This window comes from Netta rufina, assembly GCF_964035555.1.
Source record: "Netta rufina genome assembly, chromosome: 5".
Lineage (NCBI taxonomy): Eukaryota > Metazoa > Chordata > Aves > Anseriformes > Anatidae > Netta > Netta rufina.
Window position 1 is genome coordinate 57,984,531 of NC_140128.1, and position 22,198 is coordinate 58,006,728.

The 22,198-nt window shown below is 41.4% G+C and overlaps 1 protein-coding gene across 3 annotated transcripts in view; it reads right to left on the reverse strand.

Annotated features, from left to right (window-relative positions):
• Positions 1–1,529: 1,529 nt before the first annotated feature.
• Positions 1,530–22,198, reverse strand: part of SYNE2 (spectrin repeat containing nuclear envelope protein 2) — a 186,776-nt gene continuing 166,107 nt past the window's right edge. For 2 of the 3 annotated variants that reach the window (XM_084288048.1, XM_084288049.1), the window contains exons 102-118: positions 21,808–21,970; positions 18,048–18,235; positions 17,748–17,898; positions 17,076–17,258; positions 14,977–15,114; positions 13,885–14,079; positions 12,749–13,031; positions 12,317–12,385; positions 11,382–11,518; positions 10,267–10,396; positions 8,822–9,033; positions 5,910–6,110; positions 5,450–5,578; positions 4,627–4,818; positions 3,849–3,938; positions 3,591–3,637; positions 1,530–2,802 (exon numbers count right to left, since the gene is read on the reverse strand). In XM_084288048.1, the coding sequence (XP_084144174.1) occupies positions 2,577–2,802; positions 3,591–3,637; positions 3,849–3,938; positions 4,627–4,818; positions 5,450–5,578; positions 5,910–6,110; positions 8,822–9,033; positions 10,267–10,396; positions 11,382–11,518; positions 12,317–12,385; positions 12,749–13,031; positions 13,885–14,079; positions 14,977–15,114; positions 17,076–17,258; positions 17,748–17,898; positions 18,048–18,235; positions 21,808–21,970 (2,734 nt within the window). In that variant the 3' untranslated portion in view covers positions 1,530–2,576. The remainder of the gene's footprint in view (positions 2,803–3,590; positions 3,638–3,848; positions 3,939–4,626; positions 4,819–5,449; positions 5,579–5,909; positions 6,111–8,821; positions 9,034–10,266; positions 10,397–11,381; positions 11,519–12,316; positions 12,386–12,748; positions 13,032–13,884; positions 14,080–14,976; positions 15,115–17,075; positions 17,259–17,747; positions 17,899–18,047; positions 18,236–21,807; positions 21,971–22,198) is intronic. The other variant, XM_084288050.1, reaches the window with a different exon arrangement.

Consider the following 22,198-nt stretch of genomic DNA (forward strand, 5'->3'; position numbering starts at 1 on the left):
ACCAGGAAATTGGGGGATAGATATAATGACTTGTTTGAAGCAGACATCAGTGTCAGCCTACATTACAGTGGTTATAATCAACTGGAAGTAAAACTATTTAAAATAGGGGTGGGGGGAAAAACATTCAAGTTATTTCCCAGACTTTTTTTTTGGGGGGGCGACATTTTGAGATAATTTCATGAAAGCGCCTCATATTATATTATTACATCAGCACGACAATTTGATATAACTGTACATAATGAAAGGAAATTGCAGGCTATGAAATTTTCCTTCGACCTTTTAACATTGTTCACATTTTTTCCCCTGCACAGGTTGCTTAATGGCAGAAGAACTGAATATCATGTCAGCAACTGACTATTAGTTCTTGGCAGAAAGATTTGCATGGGCATTTGTGACAACCTGGCAATGAAATAATGGTTAGCGTTGGCTGACTTCTACAGAGACAGAAACTTAAATGAGCTCCATCTGAAAGTAATTGCTTTCAAAATACAAAATAATGATAACAGAGGGAGTGGGGGAGGGAGAAGCAGGGGGAGGATCCGTTCTTTACCTCGTGATCCAACACCAGGTGAGAGCCATAGCTGTGAAACCCCAGCGCAAACCTGGCTCCACAGCTAAAAGCTACACGAAGAGCAGCCCACAGGCCTACAGGCTATGAAAGCTGCCATGTTCTAAAGCACTGCCAGATCTGAGTGGCTTGGGCAGGCTGGAGCCCAGGCACTTCTACCTAAGGCTACCATTGAAGTGCTTCAGTATGGAGCTGGAGCCTTTTCTCTCACATCTGAGCACCAAGTGTAGGTGTGTACTACTGTACAGTATGACACCACTAACAAATATTAGCAAATTGTCGGCTTTGACTTTTCTAAACCATGTTGCTAAGTTTGCACGCCTAACTGCATCACTGTTAATATTCTAGAAATAAGCAATGTTGTGGTTTTTTTGTTTGTTTTTTTGTTTTTGCCTCCATGGGTTGGGCAGAACATGTTTGCTTGCTACAGGGGCTTTTTCTGAACATAAGACTGCAGAGCAACTTGTTTCCTAAATTCCTCTGCTAGATGATGGGCAATATGCAACCATCAGTGGTGAGAAGCATAGAAATTGAAAGAGAATTCACACAGGCTGACTGTAAGTCTTATTTCCTACAGGTAAGCATTACAGAAATGGGCTAATTTCTGGGGGATTTTTCACTGCAACCAAACAAAAATTATTAGTGTTCAACCAAACCCTTTTCTATTGCACCAAGCTCCCCTTGATGTGCGCTTCCCTGTGTTCAGTGCTGCCATCACTTACAGTTATAGCTTCAGAATGGGGAAATATTTCAGCATTTCAAAGTAGTAATAAGCACTATCTGATTCATCTCGCTATGAACCAGGAAATTACAGCCCGTTGCAAAGAAAGGATCTGTGCCACAGAACACAGAATCCATTTCTGTTGCATTAGCATGCAAATACCTTGGCTTATAGGGGTGTAGAAGAGTCAGCCCTGTTGGAACACACCGCTGGTTGCCCCCACGCTAGACAGACCAATAGTCCCTGCAGACATTGGCAGAATTTTAATGAGTACTTGAACTGTACAACCAAGAAGTAATGGCAAAGCTGACTGTACACAGTGTTTCTCTAGCCATTGCCTAAAGTGTTAATTTCATTTGAAAGGTGGAGAATCTTACAGTAAATTTATAAAAATGCACAATTCTCTCTCAAGTTACTGTACACTATTCAGCAGGTTAAAAACTGAAAAAAATCTTTCATTAAAAAGTCATTACATTATTTGTATACATCAGGGATAGTCTACACAATCACGTTCATCTAGAAAATATGTGCATTATAAACCATTTCCATGCAATGTAACAATTTCTTATTTCAAAGGTGGTATAAAAAGACAACACAGCAGTCCTAATTACTAGAACACTACATGTAAAACAAAACAAATGTGCATCCTTTTATTGAATGTGCTAGATGAATAAAATACAATAACAAAGATTCATAAAGATGCAGAATTCTTTCCACCACGTGACTACAGTACCGAAAGATACAGGTTTAGTGTGAAGTGTGTTTTCAGTAATCATTTTAGGCAAAGTGCCTCTTCAACTGCTTGTTCGTCATGCTAACCCAAGACAGACTGCTGTGTTTCAGATTGTTGTGAAGTAGTTTCTGCATCTAATAACTCAGTATTTGATCACGTTGCGAGCTTAAGAGCACTGCAGCTATAAAATAGTGTATCTATTGCATCAAAGTATAAAGTGTGCTGCTTACAGTTTAAAAATCTATAGAAAAAGTTTGTTTTCCGTACAAAAATGTTGAAATTTTGTCAAGATATACATTTTGAGATGTGAAATTTAACACATTCCCTTCAACAAGGAAAGGAGCTTATAAACGTGAGGCATTATTTAGCTGCAGCAGACCTGGGCAGCGGTGCGTAGGACATCAGAGTGCTGTAGTGGCTAGTTTAGGGAACTAACACAGCATAAAAGTTTGTGTATTTAATTACGTGATATCAGAGTTTCATTGATGCCAGCAGCATAAAAACAAGCACCACAAAGAGTGTTTTGGTGTAACTGAAGATTCTTAGGCTTCTTTCTAAGTTGGTGGAGGCCCATTGGTATATCGCAGCATAGGATAGAAAGAACGGGCGAAGTTGTTTGCCTGGGTGCAGCTGTAGTCTTCCTCAGAAGATGGAATCATGCAAGCCAGAAGTAGCAGCAGTAGGAAGAACAACTGAAGGGGTAATGCTGCTCGTAATACACGGTAAAAGAAGGAGGGGGACCGAGGAACTACTTTAGTAGGCTGTGGATGGCTTTCAGCTCTGAAAAGACAACAAAAAATAAAATATATATATATATATTCAAGCTCTGAAATGTTAAGTCATTTTAACTGCTTCATGCTATTCCTCTATGATGCAGGGCTGCATATCTACAATGCATATCTGCACTGCGCATGAAACACTCAATTGTAACTTCGAAGCATGCAGGACTGCTCAACAGGAAGCCAGCTGACATTCCTTCCTACTGAAACAGAAACATGTCTTTAAAATAGGGTAAAAAGTCACTGCTTTAAGCTATTTTTGGGGTTGCAAAGTCAAGTTTTCCCAGCAGACAAACAAGCTACTCTAAGTACTTGGAAATGCACAATGGAAAGCCACCATTCCAGACTGTTTTGGCTCTATTCTCCCTGTACATCATCATGATCAGTCCTTTGAACAGACCCTCATGTACTGGGGGTGATGTTTTAGCTTAGTCCTTCATGTCTGTTTTTAATAAGTGGCTCTAAGATGCAAGTTACTTTGTCCAGATGAGCCGGTGGGATTAAACAAAGATTTAAAACACAAATATTCCCAATTTTGTCACAAAAAATATTTTCTCAAGTGCAAAATTGAGTGAAGGCTGCACATCAATGCAGAGGTTTAGGAGCACGGGTATTAAAGGAAAGCAATTCACCAAAGTGCAGCCCAGAGCTGGTACATAGAGGAGATGCTGCACACTGGAAGAAATCACCTTCTGTGTGTTAACTTATGAGGAACAGCTGCCCTGGCACTCAGCTTGCCTCTCTCATTTTCACTATACTTCATGAGATTAGATGATTATAAAATAATACCTTCTGCTGCTGTTGCTTCTGCCACCTTCAGTTCTCCTTACTGTGATCTGTTGAGAGAAATAGTTTTTATTATCCAGGATTCAGAAACTACAATTTCTCTTTCTTAGAAAAGACAGTTGTAGACTTTAAAGTTCTGTTGTAAATTCTGTAATACAGTACATGCATTTAAAAGGTAAAGTGATTACACTTGAGGAACTTTCACGCTAAAAAAAAGATACACTATATGCTGATAGTAAAATATTAGAAAAGAAGACTTGCCTTCTTCACAGGAGGGCTGGCTTTCACTGTGACTGGATGATAGGATCCTGAGTCCAGGTCATCTGGAACTGGCAGGAATGCTCTGGTATCCTAAAAGGTAACCACACCTTCCTCTTTAAAAATGTATGCTCAAAACAGGTAAAGTGCAAAAAGACCCACCTCCCATTGTCTCTCTACAGGTGCAGAGCCACATTGCTTCTTTAGCTGAATAACTAGCAGTAAACAGATGCTCCAGTAAACAGATGCTCCAGTGTAACAAAATATTTTACTATGCACAATGAGAAGAAACTGTAATGGTGCAGGTATTATCTTGAAACCACCTCTATCTGCTATCTCTCAGTGATAAGCAGTGTACTGCTGCAGACTACAGAAGTCCAATGTGTTCATTACACATTCTTGGCTTGATGTTTGGTATAGATCATAGGATAATTCAGGTTGGAAAGGCCCTTAGGAAGTTTACCTAGTCTGACCTCTAGCTCAGAGCAGGGTCAGCTATGAGATCAGGCCAGGTTATTCATGACTTTCTTCTGCCTTTTTGAAACTCATCAAGCAAGGATGGATCCCGTACAATGTCACAGGGCAATCTATTTCAATACCTGACTAGCCTTGCAGTACTAAAGCTTTTTGTTATATCCAGAGTTAACTGTTCTCGTTTCAGCTTATGAAGGTGGAAGTACCTAAGTTTTAAGTTAGTATTTTATAAATACTTCTATTCTTAATCTGTTATTATTTCCCAGTAAGAAAGACAACACAAACTAGTATTTAAACTCTGACTCACCAGATTTCCTTGTATCGTCTTTAAGTCATGTGAAACTTGCTCAATAAGCTGCTTTAGTTTCGTTCCGATTACATGGACCTTCTCTTCAGCTTCAATGTAATCTTCACCATCTGATTTAAGCAGCAGGTAAGAACAGAGTTCTTGAAGAGAGTTTACTTTAGGCTGTTGTTCCAGTAGCTCTTTCTCCAGTTGCTTAGAACAAACAAACAAAAAACAGTGCAATGAACTGCCACTTTCAACTCTGAGGATGTTTTTATACAGAGATAAGCTTTGGAAGGCTTTAAAGAACAACTCAACCTGCCCATCAATTCACAATACATGGGAATGGCTGTTACAGCTACATATGAAATGAACTTCTCTTTTTAAGAGACTGGTTGCACCTGCTTGAACTAACATTTAGAAATAGTTGGATGTGGGCAGTCTTATTTCAGCATAAAGACTGTCCATCAGGAACTCGTTGAATCATAGAATATCCTGAGTCGGAAGGGACGCACAAGGTTTATCAAGTCTAACTCCAGCCTCCACACAAGACCACCCAAAATCAGACCATATGTCTGAGAGCATTGTCCAAACTCTGACAGGCTTGCTGCTGTGACCACTTCCCTGGGGAGCCTGAACTTATATCTGATGCATAATTATGGAAAAATGCCTCAACAGTCTCTTAGCCCATTCAGAAATTGATCCCATGCCTGACTGATTGATAGAGCAGGCTCAGGGAGAGGCTATCAACATCCTGAGAAATAAACAAATTGCTCTTCATTTTGTGGTGAGAGCTATTAACTCATTGGAAGAACTGAGGTGCTGTAGTTACATCTACACTTACCATTAGCTCCTTTTGGCATTCCAGTATTGTATGGGGGTCAGCATTTGGATCCGTGATTTGTGCTTCATTCCTTCGGCTGTCAGCACTAGCTAACCACAGGACTAGTTTTTGGCTCTGGTCATGGAATTCCTAGAGAAATAAGGGAAGGTTTGCACATAAGATAACAGCCCAGATTATTAGAAAGAGCTGACAATGTATTCATGATTAGTGAAGCTTTAGTAATCTTGTAAAACTATTGCACCTATATAATAAAAAGGTATTATCCAGTTCAGAGATATTTCTACCAAACCCTTTAAAACCAACAAAGTCAAGGTTATTATGAGAAGAAAACACTTGTTTTAGATTCTGAGTAACCATTCTACTAATGGGCATGAATTCCCCCTTTGCTCTCTCTCATTATCTACCCCACAAAAGCATCCTAAAAAGGAATTTTCCCATATAAGCTGTATATTGTATGCACCTGGCAATGCAGTAGGGCTTGTTGTAAACCTTTCCTCCACTTGTTCAATGCATGAGTTGCTTTCTCCCAGCGCAAGTTCACCTTCCGAAGCCTGTTCTGAAGCTCTTTGAACTCTGTGCTCTCTGCTTTCTGGAATTCTTTGCTACTCAGATTAACTGAAAGCACCACTGCCTTGTAGTTATCAAACGCTTTAAGCATGTCCTGGTAGGAAAAGAGGATTAGGAGCTTGTATGAATGATGGAAGAACATATTGCTTATTTACAATAAAACAATGTCCTAAAAAAAATAATATCACAGTTATTGCTGTTTGAATCTGGTGGCTTTTCAGACACTGCTGAGGAACATATTAAAGTAGGTAGCTTTTTTTTTTAATTAAAAAACTAAAAATATTCACTTAGGAGAAAACAAATCTGGTTGGCCCTGTGCTTCTCCCTCAGTTACGAGCATTATGTCTTAATCTACCTCTGCTCTTCATTCCTGAGCTTAGCATTTTTGTCTTTTTTCCTGACATTTGGACAAATATTCCCATATGTCATCACATGATGTTTCTTCTTGATGTTTAAAGGTTTAACCACCTCAGAATCTTAAAATAATGCTGGAGGTTTGTAGTCTACCCTCCTGTTCAAAGCAGGGCCAACTTCAAACTTAGAGCAGGCTGTCCAGGGCCTGAATCAAAAAAATTTGAATATTTCACATGATGGAGGCTCACTCTCCCATCTGAGCCTCTGGTCCCACATCAGGCCACCCCAGTTATGAGAAATTCTTTTGTCTTCTCTCTACTCAGAGTTTCAGCCCATTTCTCTGACTTGTCACAGTCCCTCTGAATGGCATCCCTGCCTGTGCTCCCTCTCTCCCTTAAAATTGCAGGGTGAAATAATGTGGAATTTGCCAAGTCATAGCTGGATCATATAACCACCTTATGTTAATGTAGAGCCCACATTTTTTATCTTCTTAAATGAATGCCAAACAATATCTTGTACCCTCAGTAAGTTTACAGATTGAATCAAGGGTATTCAGTCTTTTTCAAGTTGTGGGCTCTTGCACTAGAGAAGTAAGAGCTGCAGGATGAGTACTGCAATCAACACTGCTCTGATTGCTTTTCTTAGTAGCCTTTGTGAGTAAGAATCTCAGTCTATGTATTCTCAAGGTCTGCAGCCCACTTGTTGAAAGCCACTGGTCTAAATTACATTTTGCCCAACAAAGAGTTCAGCCTCCCTCCAAGCAGCAAAATTTCTCTCAATATCAGACAATACAAATGGTCCAGTACAGACTTTTAACCACCCGTAAGCCAGCCTGCAGCCAGACTGGCTTTCTCATTATCCAGGGCAATTGGGATGTTCTGACATCACATGAAATTCATGGTCTTATACAGCATGCTGGCTATTCTAGAGATCCATAGAGACCCAAGCTGTCTACAGAGATTTTTAGCCATCTGGACTCTTGTTTAGAAAATTCACAGGAGAGAAGCAGAATGGAAGCTCCGTTCCTCAAAGAGGTCAGACACCCAGCTCCAGCTTGAGGGAAAGCACCTCATTCCACTCGCAAGACATCCCTTGAATCTCTCCTAGCACTTGGTGCCTAAGCCAGGCTGGCGCATAGAATCAGAGTTGTTCTAAGTGGAGTCACACACAGTCATTCTCCTTGGCCTAATGATTGCTCAAGGCCTTCTTGTCTTCTGTGTAGGCTTAAACATCCTTTAAACATGCCTCATAAATCCCTGCCCTGGTCAGCAAAATGTCTCATTTGTGAGCATCACCCAGGGTGTGACAACAAATTGATCAGTAGTCTTGCAAACTGGGTAACTCATACGAAGCTGCTGGCAGGAGGTTAAGCACACAGGGATTTTGCTCTCCCACAAGTGTTTGTAGTACTTGTTCTCTCAGGGTTCTACCACAGTCTGAGGAATGTAGCACTTAAACGTACCCTGGTAACCCGCTGGTTCCACTTGCAGACTTTGCTTAGTTCTAATTAATTTATGGAAGCTGAGAGTCATAGCAGGCAACACAACATGACCTCACATGTTGACAAATGTTCACATTATCATGTCTCTGTTTTATTACTTGGCTGAAAATTAGCAGAGACTGACTAATGAATTAATTTTGTTTCTCATTTTAAACTAATACATACTATTCAATGAGAAATCTATATTTGCTAATTGAAAAATATCACTGCACTTTTTGAAATTTTTGTATCCTTCAACTACCTGATTCCAGGTACAACAAAAGCACTATTTAAAGCTAAGATTTTCTGCAAATACCATGTTGCTAAAAAACAGAGCTTTAGGGCAGATCTTGCTCGGTCACCCTTTTGGAGCTACAAAACAAAACAAAATAAAACAAAAAATATATATACTAATTCAATTAAAAGAAAATCAGCCTAAATCAGCCTAGACTTTTCAGTCTGTAGACTTGGCTAATTTGCAATCCTTTTCTGGTTTGTGTAGAGGAGAAATAGCACAGAACAGGGAAAAATGCCAGTATCATTGCTCAGAATACCCAACCACATCTCCCAAGACAAAGCCAGACACCTGGCATCTGGGGAGTCTAAGCTTTCACTTTTTTAGCCTTTTTCTGTGTTTATTTTCTAAAACATATGGCCTAAAGAGACACATTTGGGGTCAAATGTTTTTGATTTGAGAGCATAGAGTTCCTTGGTAAGAAAACAGAAAGGGAGGGGTTTTCACTTCAGCCTGTCTGCCTGTTGTACCCAGGCATACTGACTGCAGTTGAAGACAGAAGCACCTTGCTTAACCAGCCTCTTTAGTCCTCTTAGCAGAAAACAGCTTAGCTCCTCTGTGACATACACACATTGCTATTAGAATTCATGCTGTTGACAAACCATAGGAGCACAAAAGACAACAATAAAGAGCATCAGCATTTTGAAATCCTGTTTCTCAATGTGCTACAACTTACTTTCAATTTCTTGACCCTTTGTTCCATCTCATGCATGCTGGTTGGAGGTTTCGCTTTTTGCAGCTCCTCCAGCTCTTCCTCAGTTTTATCAAGCCAAGCGGAGACGTCGCTGAGATCAGAGTTCAGCTGCTGCCACTGCTGCAAGTTCTGTTTCATCCTGAGTTTATTTCTGAGGTCTTGAGCTTGAATGAGCTCCCACCTATCAATAATGCCTACAAGTGACAGAACAAGAAATGTTTACATCTTCAGTAAGGTGAACAGTCCATAAAACAGATGCAAGGAGTTTCACAAGTAAATTACTCTCCAACCTACTTAAGGCCAAATAATTGCTACCATGTAATACTTAACATCTTTTTTACTTGGGATTATGGAGTCCACACTTTCACGTTACTGGTCAAGTTATCCACAGTAATATTAAACAGGATTTTAAGCATGTTGATCATAAATCACAGAATAGCTTAGGTTGGAAGGGACCTCAAAGATCACCCAGTTCCAACCCCCCTGCCATAGACAGGGATGCCACCCACTAAATCAGGTTGCTCAGGGCCTCATCTAACCTGGTTCTGAAAACCTCCAGGGATGGGGCATCCACAGCCTCTCTGTGCAACCTGTTCCTCACCACCCTCTGAGTTAAGAATTTCTTCCTCATCTCTAAACTAAACCTTCCCTCTTTCAGTTTAAAACCATTCCCCCTTGTCCTGTCATTATCTGATTGAGCAAAGAGTCACTCTCCATCTTTTTAAAGACTTTTTTTTAAATTTTAGGTTTACCTATTCACCCCATGTACAGAAATCAACCCTGGTCCATCTGTGAGATTAGAGGCATAAATTAGGTAAACTAGTGCATGTAGCTGTGTTCTTTTTAACACTGATTTGCTTTTATGATTGCAGTATAGATGTGATCTTACAACCTCAAGCACCTGAAACCAGGAATGAGGTCTTACAAGGTTAAGAGAACCAGCTTGTTGACCAATTCTGAAGACAGGACCACAGCGAAGAACTGAGTACACTACTGACTTTGACAAAACTATTCTGTAAATGAGAGCTACTGTGTTTTGTTATATAGAGTACCAACAACTAAGAGAATGAAATATGGCAATCTTGGTTTAGACAAAGAAACACGTTTCTTTCGTTTGAAATCTGATTAAAAATCTCTGAAGCATTCAGTATCCACACAAAAGTGTTTCCATTCATTCCAATTAGCAAAGAGGTATAAGTATATTATGAGTAATAAAAAATCCAGATTCTAACAGAAAAAGTAAAAGCTTTGAACAGAAAACTTGTGTTGGACAATACCAAGTGAAAAGGCAGCTCAATGAATCTTAGCATTAATTTGTTCCCAAGGCAAATGTCCTGTCTTTGTGCTATCTCTGCTTTGTTGCCCCAAGAACCACAGGTAAAACACCCCAGCACCTAAGCCACTCCTAGTGCCCGAATGCTCTGTACCTGACTGCTTCTCTGCAGCTGCTATATTCACAAGCTCTTGGTCATCCTGGGGCTCTTCATCACTCATGTTAGCAGACGCAATGTTCTCCTTGTTGACGCTGGTGCTGCTTGCAGAGCTGAGCTGCTTCACCTGGAATGACATTTTGGTGCGTGAGCCCTGCACATTAACCAGCCATCAAAGGTCAAACTTCATTTATGTTAAAGTGCCCGTCTGTGCTGAGCTCCTGCATGTCAGATACAGCACTGGGCTTCTGCTTCTTTGCTAACAGTTTATGCTGGCTCTCTGTGCCTTATCAGCAAACAAACAAACAAACACACACCATAGTGATGCTAATTATCACAAGACTGGACATGGTAGGGCAGTCTTGTAATGTCTACTGGACATTACATGACGGCACATTATGCGTACTGGACAACCTACGTTTGCTGACGCTCTTCGTTGGATTCTGGGTTTTGGCAATATTGACTCTAACGCTCCAAGACTCTATTAGTGGTGACAAAAGCAGCCAGATACCAGTACCACAGCGTGCCTGAAAGAGTGCTGACAACAGGTCCAGATCCAGAGCCTGTAGGTTGCTGGTGAAGGCCACAGCTGGGACTACTGGGAACCAGCCATCACGGCTGAACAATCAACAGACAACAAGCACTTTCCTCAATGCTAATGCCACTGGGGCATTTTTATGAATGCCCAGAAACAGATTAAATGGTGCTAGAAAAGGACACTCCATATCAGTTTGCTTAGCAAAGGGAGATATATAAGTAAATACCAAGGGAGGGTATTCACAACCCCTCCTTGTGGAGTTAAGTTCTCCTAGAATCGACCTATGACAACGGAGGATGTATTTTCCTCCAGACAGTGTCTCTGATCAAAAGCTTCACACACTGCTCTGAATTGCTTTCGAGAAGCTTTTCTAGTGAGTGAACAGATACTCTCACTGGTTTCCCAAGCCACCAGAAGTAATGGCCAAGTTTGCATACAGTGAACAACCTCCCCCTCCCCCAACCAATCTTTTCCTTGATGCTGGAGGAAAGAAAAAGACAGAGCTACACAGCTCCCTTTGTAGCTGTACAGACAGTGTAGTATAGGTTCAGTGCCTGCAAAGCCTCCAACTCACATAGCCTGGCTTATAGGGGGTACTCGTCTCTGGACTTGACAGCACATTGCCAACCATCTCTGCCTGGTTGTATCGGTGTTTCCTGCAGACAGGGCTATCTGGTGAATGCCAGGGATGAGCTTCTGAAACAGACTTTCCTGAAACAAATAAAAACCAAAGCATATGACATGAATGTGAAATCCCATCTCCACAAGGAAGCTGTTGCTTTGTATTAAGTTAGAAAGCGCTCTAAATAAAATGGCATCGTTATGGCATAAAAACAACAGTTTTGCAGCTTTCCTTGCAAAGCATGCACATTTGCAAAACATCAACAGTGTTTCAAAGGTAATGAGATGACAGCCATGCAGTTATGAGACATTCTGTTTTCTTCTGGGAAATGCTTGAATACACACATGAGTTAAAAAACAAAAGGCTGCACTGTGGTTTTGGAAAGTTTGCATCCCAACAATACTATCACATATCTGCAACACATTTCAGCAGGGACACGTCTAGACATGTCCTGATTTGGAGAACATTTGTTCTAGATTTAACAGACAGGACACACATGGTTCTGTCATGCACGATGCAAAACACACAAAAATACTTGCAGAGTTGGAACTATTTCTCCCAGTAATTACATAATTAAAATTAGAAACAACCAAAAAAGTGATACTACCCAGAGCAAACCACCAAGAAAGTACCAAAAGACTTTGGATCACTACAATGAAATGCACGTTAACCACCTCGGCATTTACCAGGCAAAATCTAAATGGCATGTTCTTGACTGCTTTGTAATGTAAATGTGAATACTGCAGCGTAAGAACACCATGGCAGGATGAGACATGGTGTCCACACAAGGCAGGAAGTCAGACATTACATATGAGAGAGGTTGAGGAATATAGCGTGCAGCACAGGGAGATTGCCATGTTCAGACACATGCATTAGCAGGTGCCTACCAGAAGATGCTTTCAAAGTTTTTGTGGTCATTTTAAGATATGCCTCAGGATTTTCAGTGATTTCTACATCTGAAAAAAGAATAATGTCATTTTCCTCACTATGCAATATTTTCCAGATATTAAAAACAACTGAAACAATTAGGGACAGCAAAGACAAAGAACAAAATAAAAAGTTGTTGGCACTGTTTTTTATCAGTCTTTCTTAAAAAGTAAGGTTTCTAAAAACGTTATGTTTCTACAAATATAAGCCAGGTTTAGACAACACCATTCCCTTCATCAGGATACTTAAGAGATGAGACTGCTCATATCTATTAATAGTACTTGAAAACCAACCAACAACACTGAAGCAAGACCTCAGTCCCCCTCCCTTCCCACACAGGGACCTCCTGCAATTGTCCATCTCAAAACAAACAACCAGCAACTGGTTCTCACCTGACAAAGCACTGTAGTATGTTGCTTCTTCTTCATCCTCGTGTGAGGAAGAGCCCCCCACGTCACCTGTGTGATCCCACTCGAGTGGGATGGAGTCCACACTGACAGGGGTCTCACAGCCTGATCTTTCGTGACCTTGAGTGGGTGGCATAAGGTGGCAAAGGGACTGTGGGGAAGAGGGCCCGTCACCGATGGCCTTCTTATGCCAGAGATCATTCTGGATTTCTCGGGAGTCTTCTGGGTCTGTCTCATTTTCAGAGGTCTCTTTTTCATCATCCAAACCCTAAAAATAAATAACAGTTATGGCATGTTAGTAAGAACTAACATACACTCATAATTAAGGTCTACACTGCTAAATGAGCTAATGATTAAGTCATACAGTACTACTGGGAGGTTTTGTGGTCTGCTGCAGTAATCCAAGCCACATATCTAAAATTAAGGAGAAGCATTTCTTCATCCTTCTTTTGCCAAAACAGCTCTCCCATCAGCAGCTAACTCTTTTCTTTCAAGACACTAAACTGCTACCACATCTCTCTGCAGTTTGCAGAGGGGTACCCCGTTCCAAATGGACTGCACAGGTCAGCAATGAAGTGATTGTTTTTATTCAGGGTGAACAGCTACACTTAGATGTTCATGTTACTTCTTCCATTTGGCTTTTTAATAAATGTTCTTTCTTTCTAAGCCAAAGTAAAATGAGAATCAGCTAAATGTTCTCAGTGAAAACTAAAGAGCACGCTGTTCCCCATCTAGGGTTGCCACAAGAAAGTGGACAGATGGAGCCTCACAAACAAATCCATAAAGAGAAATTCTAAGCACGTTGTTGAAATTAAAGAAAACAAAGTGATATAAAAGACACAAAAAAAGCCTTTGAAGCCCTCAAACCACTACTATCTCAATATTAACCCTGTGAATTACTTCTGTGCTGTCATCCAGATTCTGCAAATAGAGACCCACCAGGAGAGGTGTGCGGAGACATGGCTGATGACAAAAATTTAGCAAAGCTGGTACGCATTCTGAGGGAGATCCTGACCCCTCTGAGCTCAATTTACTCAGTCAGGCAGCTAGGATAAGCACCAAGCATTGCACTTCAAACACCACAATCTTGTCAAAGCACCAAAGTAACTGTTGCTTCTTACGGGATGCCGTGAAGTCAGTCTTTGATGGAACCGGGCAACTCGCCCAAATACTTCCTGACAGTATCTATGAAGTTCTTCCAATTCATCTTCAATCAGGGTAGCATCCAAAGGCTCACTCTTCTGAATCAACTGCTCCCCAAAAACGATTAGCTGATCAATCTTATTGGTGTGTAGTGTTATTTCCTGCTGAAAACCCTATTTGGGACATACAAGAAAATAAGATCACTTCTTCAAATCCCATTCCTAGCCTAAGGTTTGTCCTTCATTTCTTACTCACAGCAGTAAAAGCAAAAGCAGCAAGTGACACTGCTGCCTAATTTAATTTGGCAAATATCTTTTTACTCAAGAGATGCAGTAGGTTGCTTTATTATCAGGATTACAGTTCCAAATGAAGTGGTATTTTCCACCTATGCATACATCAGCATGACTGCAGTGTCCCGAGCCTGCAGGGGATCAGGACATGCAAGTTCAGGTAATCAGAGTTTATTTTTCTACTGGGTACATGAGATTTTTTTCTCTGTAGGAGAGAAGTTTGACTGCTTGGGCCTCCAGCCTACATAACAGCAAACCTACATCCCAAAACAATTCATAGCAAGGGGGAAAAGGGGAAAGCAGCACACGAGCAGGTTGCAAAGAACCAGATGTTCTTTAGAATCACTTCACATGCATGCTGTCTTATTTCTATTTGAAAGTCCCAGTTAGAACCAATGCACTCAGAGGAGAGATTCTACCTTAAAGCCAATTCAAAACAATTCTCCCTAGAAAAGAATGCCTGAATTTAGGAATGTAGCTTTTACTATTAACCTACATGTGGTCCTTTCCAGATCAGCTATCACTGTCACTGACATTACAGTGTTTGAAGAAAATGGCAGGATAGAACTGAGCTTGAACACTGAATCTGAATTTGAATACTGTTTAAAATTGATTCAGAGTGGGACTTAATAAATTACTGATGTCTTATAACAAATGTAGTGCTACAAAGATCTGTTGGCTAATGTGAAGTTACAGAAAAGCAGACGATTCTGTCAAGACAGAGCAGTCTGATAGGATCAGTTTGGTTCTATTAAACGACTGATTTAAAAGAATACGTACGTTTAGCTGGCGCATTTTGTCATCAAAGTTACTTTTTGAGAAGTGCTCCACATTTGTCAGCTGGAGGTCCATTTCTGTGAGCCAAACAAGGATGTTCTCCCTTGTTGCCTCAAACTCATCTCTCCGATTGGTGAAGTGCTGAATAGGAAGAAGGAAGACACTGTTATAAGAATTTATCTACTGAAAAAGATGTCACAGGAGCTCCCTGAAAAGGTTTTGTTTCAAAGCTGCTGTTCACCTCAGTGGCCTTCAGGACACAAACGACAGCATGTCATGTATAGAAATGTCCCCTAGGGATGCTGGCACGAAGTGTCTTACCCTGGTGAACTATTCTAACTGGGGTGGAAATAAAACTTCAGCAGTGCAGGTCATTTTTATAAGAAAAAAAATCTTGATTCCACGCTGCGTAATGAAAATACATTCTCCCACACTCTTATACCAACGCAACAGTCATTTGGACTCAGGTTTGATCATCCAATTTGTTCTAAATTTAGAGGAAAGTTAGCCAAAGGAAGCTAGCCCCATCTCTAATTAAATTCAAGTAATTAAAACTGTGGTAGTAAAATTGGGAAAACAATCGGCTAGATCATAGATGTTCACGCAGATGTAATCAATGCACCACTTGTCACAAAAGCCAGGAGGAGCTCTCTCTGCTGCCAGCTCCCATGGGAGCCGCTAATGGACATGAAGCTTGCAGTGCCCCAGTTCTTGGTGTATTTACTGTTCAGAAAGGTTACATTCTGAAACATGACACATCCAACTGCACAGATCAAACCTCTTGAGATATCTCAGAGCTTCATCCATTGACTTTTGGGATCTAACAGTAGTCCCTGTCAATGGTTTATAGTGCTGCTATATTAAAAAATCCAGCAGTGACAAGATTCCTCCATGGAACAACATGTAAAATCTGCCCAGAAATCATTTTAACTTGACTAGTGAAAAAATCATCTTCAGCAGCAGGACAGTTCTCTGAAGAGTCACAAATACATTCTTTAACAACATTGCTCTGTCAAGCAGAGAGCACAGCATGAGGCAGTGACAGCAGCAGGCCCCCCCATCACATCTCCATGTTTAAAGCCTTGTAGGTGAATCATAACTTAGTGTGAAGTAGAGCTACGTTCTGAACTACAACCCATTTCTGAACTGAGGCCTTTTTGTCTCTGCCTCTTTTTAAAGAAAGCTGCAAATTCATGAGTGTATCTAGCCATGGCAGGGCTGATTAAAATAGGAGCAGTAAAGCCCACATCATACCTTCCAAAATTTCCAGCCTTTCTTCCCCCACACATCTGCGGTCATCAAGAACCCTGCCAAGGACATACTTATGCCATGTACTTGGTGACCTTTCCAGAGACGCTCTTGTACATGTACACTGGTGTCATGGTTTTGGCTGGGACGGAGTTAATTTTCTTCATAGAGGCTCATACAATGCTGTGTTTTGGATATTTGACGAAAAGTGGTGATAGTACACCAATGCTTTTAGTTCTTGCAAAGCAGTGTTGGCACAGAGCCAAGGACTTTTCTGCTTAGCACAGTGTCCTGCCAACGAGGAGGCTGGGGGTGCACCAGAAGCTGGGAGGGGACAGTGCCAGGACAGCTGACCCAGACTGACCAAAGAGATATTCCTTATAATATGATGTCATGCTCAGCAATAAAAGCTGGAGTAAAGAAGGAGGATTTTTTTTGGGGGTGGGGGGTGAAGTATGGAGTGATGGCACTTGTCTTCCCAATATACTGTTATGCATGATGAGCCCTGCTTTCCTGGGACTGGCTGAACACCTGCCTGCTGATGGGAAGTAGTGAATGAATTCTTTGTTTTGTTTTGCTTGAACACATGGTTTTTGCTTTACCTAGTGAGCTGTCTTTATCTCAACCCATGAGTTCTCACACTTTTATCTTTCTGATTCTCTCCCTGACTCCACCTAGGGAGAGTGAGTGAGCAGCTGTGTAGTATTAAGCTCCCTGTTGGGATTAAACCACAACTAGTAATTCAAGACACAAACCAACACAAGACAGTTGCTCCCAAGTATGTGTTTTGCCCTTGGGAACTCCTAGAGGAACCTGTGAGCGCTCCTTAGTCTCTCACTCCACTGTGCAATTACCTTCAGTCTCCTCAGAATGGCAGCGACTCTTTTCTGGAGATTATCCCAGCGCTGGTTGCCTTCATGTACCATCTGCTTCAACTTGCTGGCTGAGTCAGTGCGGTTCTCGCGGGCAAGGCGCCGGTACTGCTTATTGATCAGTTCCAACTGAGTGAGTCGTTCATGAACTTGCCGTTGGAATGCCTGCAAGGGAAATCGAGAAACTCAGTTCCTTTGCTGGTAAGAGAAAGGATCAGTGTGATACGATCCATCAAGAGGAAGGATGATGCCCTCTCCCATTAAAGAAAAACAAAACCAAAACCAGCTACAAAATTAAATCCAGAGAAGGACCCATATTTTAACTCATTTGCTCAGAATTTAGGACGAAAAAAAGATCGAAATAAAAATCAACCCACAAAGGTCTCTTGCCTTTAGCAAGCAAATCTTGAACTTAAGCAGAATTATGTCAGTTCGGAGTACTGTATTCTCCATGTAAAAAAAATGGAGACAAATAAACCATCAAGATACCTGGCAGCCATATATGGCTATATTATTTATGGTCGCTATACCATAACTTTGAACTGCAGAATGTATTTTTCAGTGATCCAGGCATTTCACACAGACAATAAGCATTCAGCAGTCTGAACATCCAGCCTGCTGCTGAGCATAAAAATATGAAATTAAAAAATTCACCTCAAACTTCTTCAGCTCCTCCTTTGCGTGTGTATACAAAACCTCTGAAGAATTGGGGCTAGCTGCTGTCCTTTCAGCTGATTTTAGCCAATCTTCAAAGCGAGAATAGTCATCCAAAAACCTCTGCCATAGGCGCCAGGTCTCCTCAATTCTGGCAGGGAGATGCAAATACAGAAGAGTTTTATCATAAGCTTTTTTTTTTTTCTGCTTTCTCAAAACTTGGTTTGTGGCGAAACCAAAAGCATTTCTTCAAAATGCTTCCACAGACTTCTTTAGGAGCTGTTGGATAAAGAGACTTACTTCATTCGCCTTTCCATAGACATGGCACAAATGTTTCTCCACCGTCTGTCCAAACTCCTGCTAGTCTGCTGGATGGAGTCACACTCTGTCTCATTAGCACATGCATCAGAATCGTGCAGCAGGACTTCACAAATATTAAATACGGACTCCACCCCTGCCGTGTGTTGCTCTATGTCTCGTTGCAGGTCCTGCATTGACAAAAGAAGAGTTTTAGTGGAAGGCAATGCGATTGGCTAGATTTCAGACATACCCTTTCAAAATACTGCAGAAGATGGAGAAAGAGCAATTTGTAAGTCAGTAAAAGGTTACTTAGCTTTAGAAAACAGACTTGCAGTATGAGTTGTGCAGATGACAGACTGACAGGTTAGGACAGAACTGCCATGCAAAAAGGGGTTGTCCAGATTTCTCAACGAGAGCTCAATCTTCTCATTAACAGTCTGGACAATTTTAACATGCATTCAAAATCCAAACCTTACACACACTGTAAAGGCATACTTACTAATTTTGACTGTATCAAGTGACAGTACCTCCTGTCAGCTTACTACTCTACAAGACTTGACAGAGAGCTCATGATACAGGTCCTGTACTTTGCTGATTGCATGATCACAGACTGGAATCACAAACTGCAGAAGCATAACAAAAGAGCAGCCCATGTTGCACTGCTTTTCCTATTCCCCCTTTCAGAGCTCCTGTTTTGACAGCCTGTTTTAAAGGGTCTGGCAAAGACCCTTTGCCTTATCTACACATTTCTTCTCCAGAGCTTGCAGGTCCATCATATTCTGGCAGCTTCTTCTGTACCTGTAACTGTTCTTGAAGTCAATGCTACATGGATATTTCTTGTTGAAAAAGCAGCTCTGTACAATGCTACCAACCGTGACCATTAATGAAATAACAATGCCCACTACATTTCCATTTTTTCAACCCACTCCTGGCTCCCCTAATGAAGGGTACAGGTACTGTAACCAGAATAACACAGCAACAACACCAAACACTAATGAGTATTTTACTGACAACAGCAAGAAGAACTCCCATTTAAAGAGTATTATCGATTTCAGTGAACAGATGAAGCAGAATTGGTTTTGCCCTAGACTTAAAATAAACAAACAAAAAAAAGACGCATGAAAAAATCCAGACACGGCTTGTAGGAAATCCAAGAGGAGTTGAAGAAAGGTCTTCCCGGAAATCAACAAGGTGCAAAGAGTTGAGTATCACCCCATGGCAATCTTCAATGGTGTTATATGAGTACCTGAAAGAAGGGCTAAGCCACAAATGGTAAAAATTTGGCTTGCATGATTTGTGATAACACAGCTTTAAATAAAGTAGAAGCCAAAATCTTTGCATAGGTGAGAGACTGCCAGAAGCAGACCCAACACCGTTTTAATAGCTTATTAAGGATCCACAGATGTTTTCTGAGCAAGAGGCAGCAGTGTGTTCTTAACACAGTGTCTGCTTCCCAAAACAGGCTCTACCCTACTGCTGTTACGTGGAGAGACTCCTGAATTCATCAAATTATTCTTGATTTACAGCTGCATTGGTGAAAATGAGAATTTGGAACACGGATTTTAAAACCATCTTATTTATACTATGGTAAATTGCTGACACTGTTTCATTACTTTCGGTCATGCCTGGGTTCATATGCAATAATCCTAGGCAGAATTCTTGCTGTTTTCCCAGCTGTTATTCCAAATGACCTGACTGCATTCTGGTGAGACAAACACAACAAACTAAATAATGGGGCCAAGAACATATATTGAGCCCGGAAAGGTACTTTTCCTTCAACTCTGCACAGCATTGACCAGCAAGCTTAAACAGACTACATGCTGCTAGAATTCTGTGGTGCTGAAATGACTTTGAAATCTTCAAATGAGTATTATTCACATTTCAATCTTCATCCTTCAACTGAACAAACATGCCATAAAGCATCTCTGTAGATGCACTCTGCTTTTAAATGTCATTATTCAAGACTGAACAGGCAAAGTTTTTCCAGTCAGGGATGTCAAACGAAAGACACCTGTAGGGCATATTTCTCACCATCACTATGCACTTGCTGGAATAATTGTTCGAATAAAACCAGGAAAGATCTTTTTATTTGTTGTGTTTAGATAAAGGTTTCTCTACCGTGGAGCGAAAGAAGCTTTTTTTTTTTTCCCTGTGGTCTTTTGGTCAGTACAGGTTTATACTCAGCCTGCTAAAAGGTTACCGTAGAAGGAGTCTAGAGGTGCCCACAGGTCTGCATTTGAAACAGAATTCAAACAACAAAGCGGTAAGTAGCTCTGAGCAGCAAAAGATGGCTCTTGCAGTGAGCTGAAGCTTGAACATAAATGAGTTTGGACACGAGTTCTTTGTGCCCCATGTTCTTCTCTGCCTGGCAATTCATTACAGCCTTTGAGAAATGCAAAAGGTTTGGATGGGGAGAAAATATCTCCACGTTGTTTATGTGACCGTTCACAATGCAGATGGAACCATCAAAGACACTGGACCAAAGCTTCTGATGTATGACCAGCTCCTGGAGTGCAGCTGGTGGGAGCTATCCCCATTCTTGTCACAGAGGTGCTGGACCTTCCCACTATGCCTGGGACACGATGGAGAGCCACACCAGCCAGCAGAGAACACAGCCCTCGGGTCTGGGTCATTAAAGGATCTTTTCATGGACAAGAAAGCAACAGCCATAAAGACAAACGATGGGAAGGATGGGGAGAACACCAATACATGTGGCATCTTTAAAGGTAGATGCCATAGAGCTTCCACACTTGACAGCTTTAGTTTTGATTCTCAGTTTTAGGGCAAATATTCTTGTTTTACACAAAGGCCAGAGACAGCCTTGGTGATTCTCAGCCTTCCTAAGGAAACACTTCGAACCTGGGCACAGAGGAAAAGGTGACAGAGGTTATGCCACTCCACCTGTGAGTCTGCACTTAGGAAAAGCTCCTTTTCCTTCCCTGGCTGCTGCAAAGAGAAGTTTTACTCTAGGACTATCCAATTCATTCCACACTTCCATTTGGCTGGAACAGCTAGCACTGTCAGTTATGCCTGATCCTTGCCATCTTCAGCACTTTAACACAGCTTCTCAGGATTCCCCTGTTGAGCCACTGTCTTGGATAAATGCCTACATGCACTCGACCAATGCCCAACAGTGCTAGCTTGCTTCATACTTATGCCTCAGCAGGATTTATGCACCATCTCACACTACCCTGGGGGGAGCTTCAGAGACTGCCTACAGGATCAGGACTCAGCCAAAGGTGTGTTTGCACAAGTCCATCCTCCAAAGCTCAAACATCCTTCTCTGCCAAGCTTCCTCTGCTGTCTGCAAGGAGGGGAAGAGTGAGCTAGTGAGGGCAACACCTCAAGTTACAGCGCTCACATCTGACACAGCCAGTTCTCAGGAGACCCAGCGTTCAGACCTTGCAATGCTGAGCCTAGGTCATCTGTCTTCCTGGATTTTGTCCCCTGTGCCCTGCCTAACCTTTCTGAAGTCTGTTGTACATAACTGGGCAAAACCTCTGAAATATAAAAAAAAAAAACTGTTGTCTGTACCTTGTGGGTATTTTAAGGTGGAGGGGAGGATAGGGGCAAAGCAACATTTACAATAGTGAAATAACAGCAAGCAAATAAAAACTTTCCAAGTTAACACATCTTGGCAGGAACATGCAGTGAAAGTTAGAAGGCCTGGCTAAAGAAAAGAAACAGGCGATTTTAAACTAGGACCAATTGTAATCAGCAACTTTTTAGCTCATTCACTATGGCTGCTCCTATTTCCCACCTGCTGTTCCGCCAGTCTCTTCTGTATTTCTTGGTCATCACAGATGTCATAAACAACAGGTTTAGAAAGCTCTGACTCAATCCGGGCCAGCCAGGTGCGAAGGTTACTCATGTTTTTGTCCAAAAGTTGTATAAAAGCAAATGTTTCCTTCAGTTTCTTCACCCTAAGCAAACCAGGAAGAACATTTTGTTACAAAGATCTGTAGTCAGTGGAAATGAGGTTAGCAGAAGGTGACAACAGGCGTGGCTTTATAAAGGACTTACTGTCACACCAACCTGTTGTCTGTAAATCAGAGCCATATTTTAGTCAAAAGCTACCTTAGCTGGCTCAGCAAGCCTCTGCTCTACAACTGCAGGAAGGTCTTGTGTGAATTATTTAATGAAACTAAATG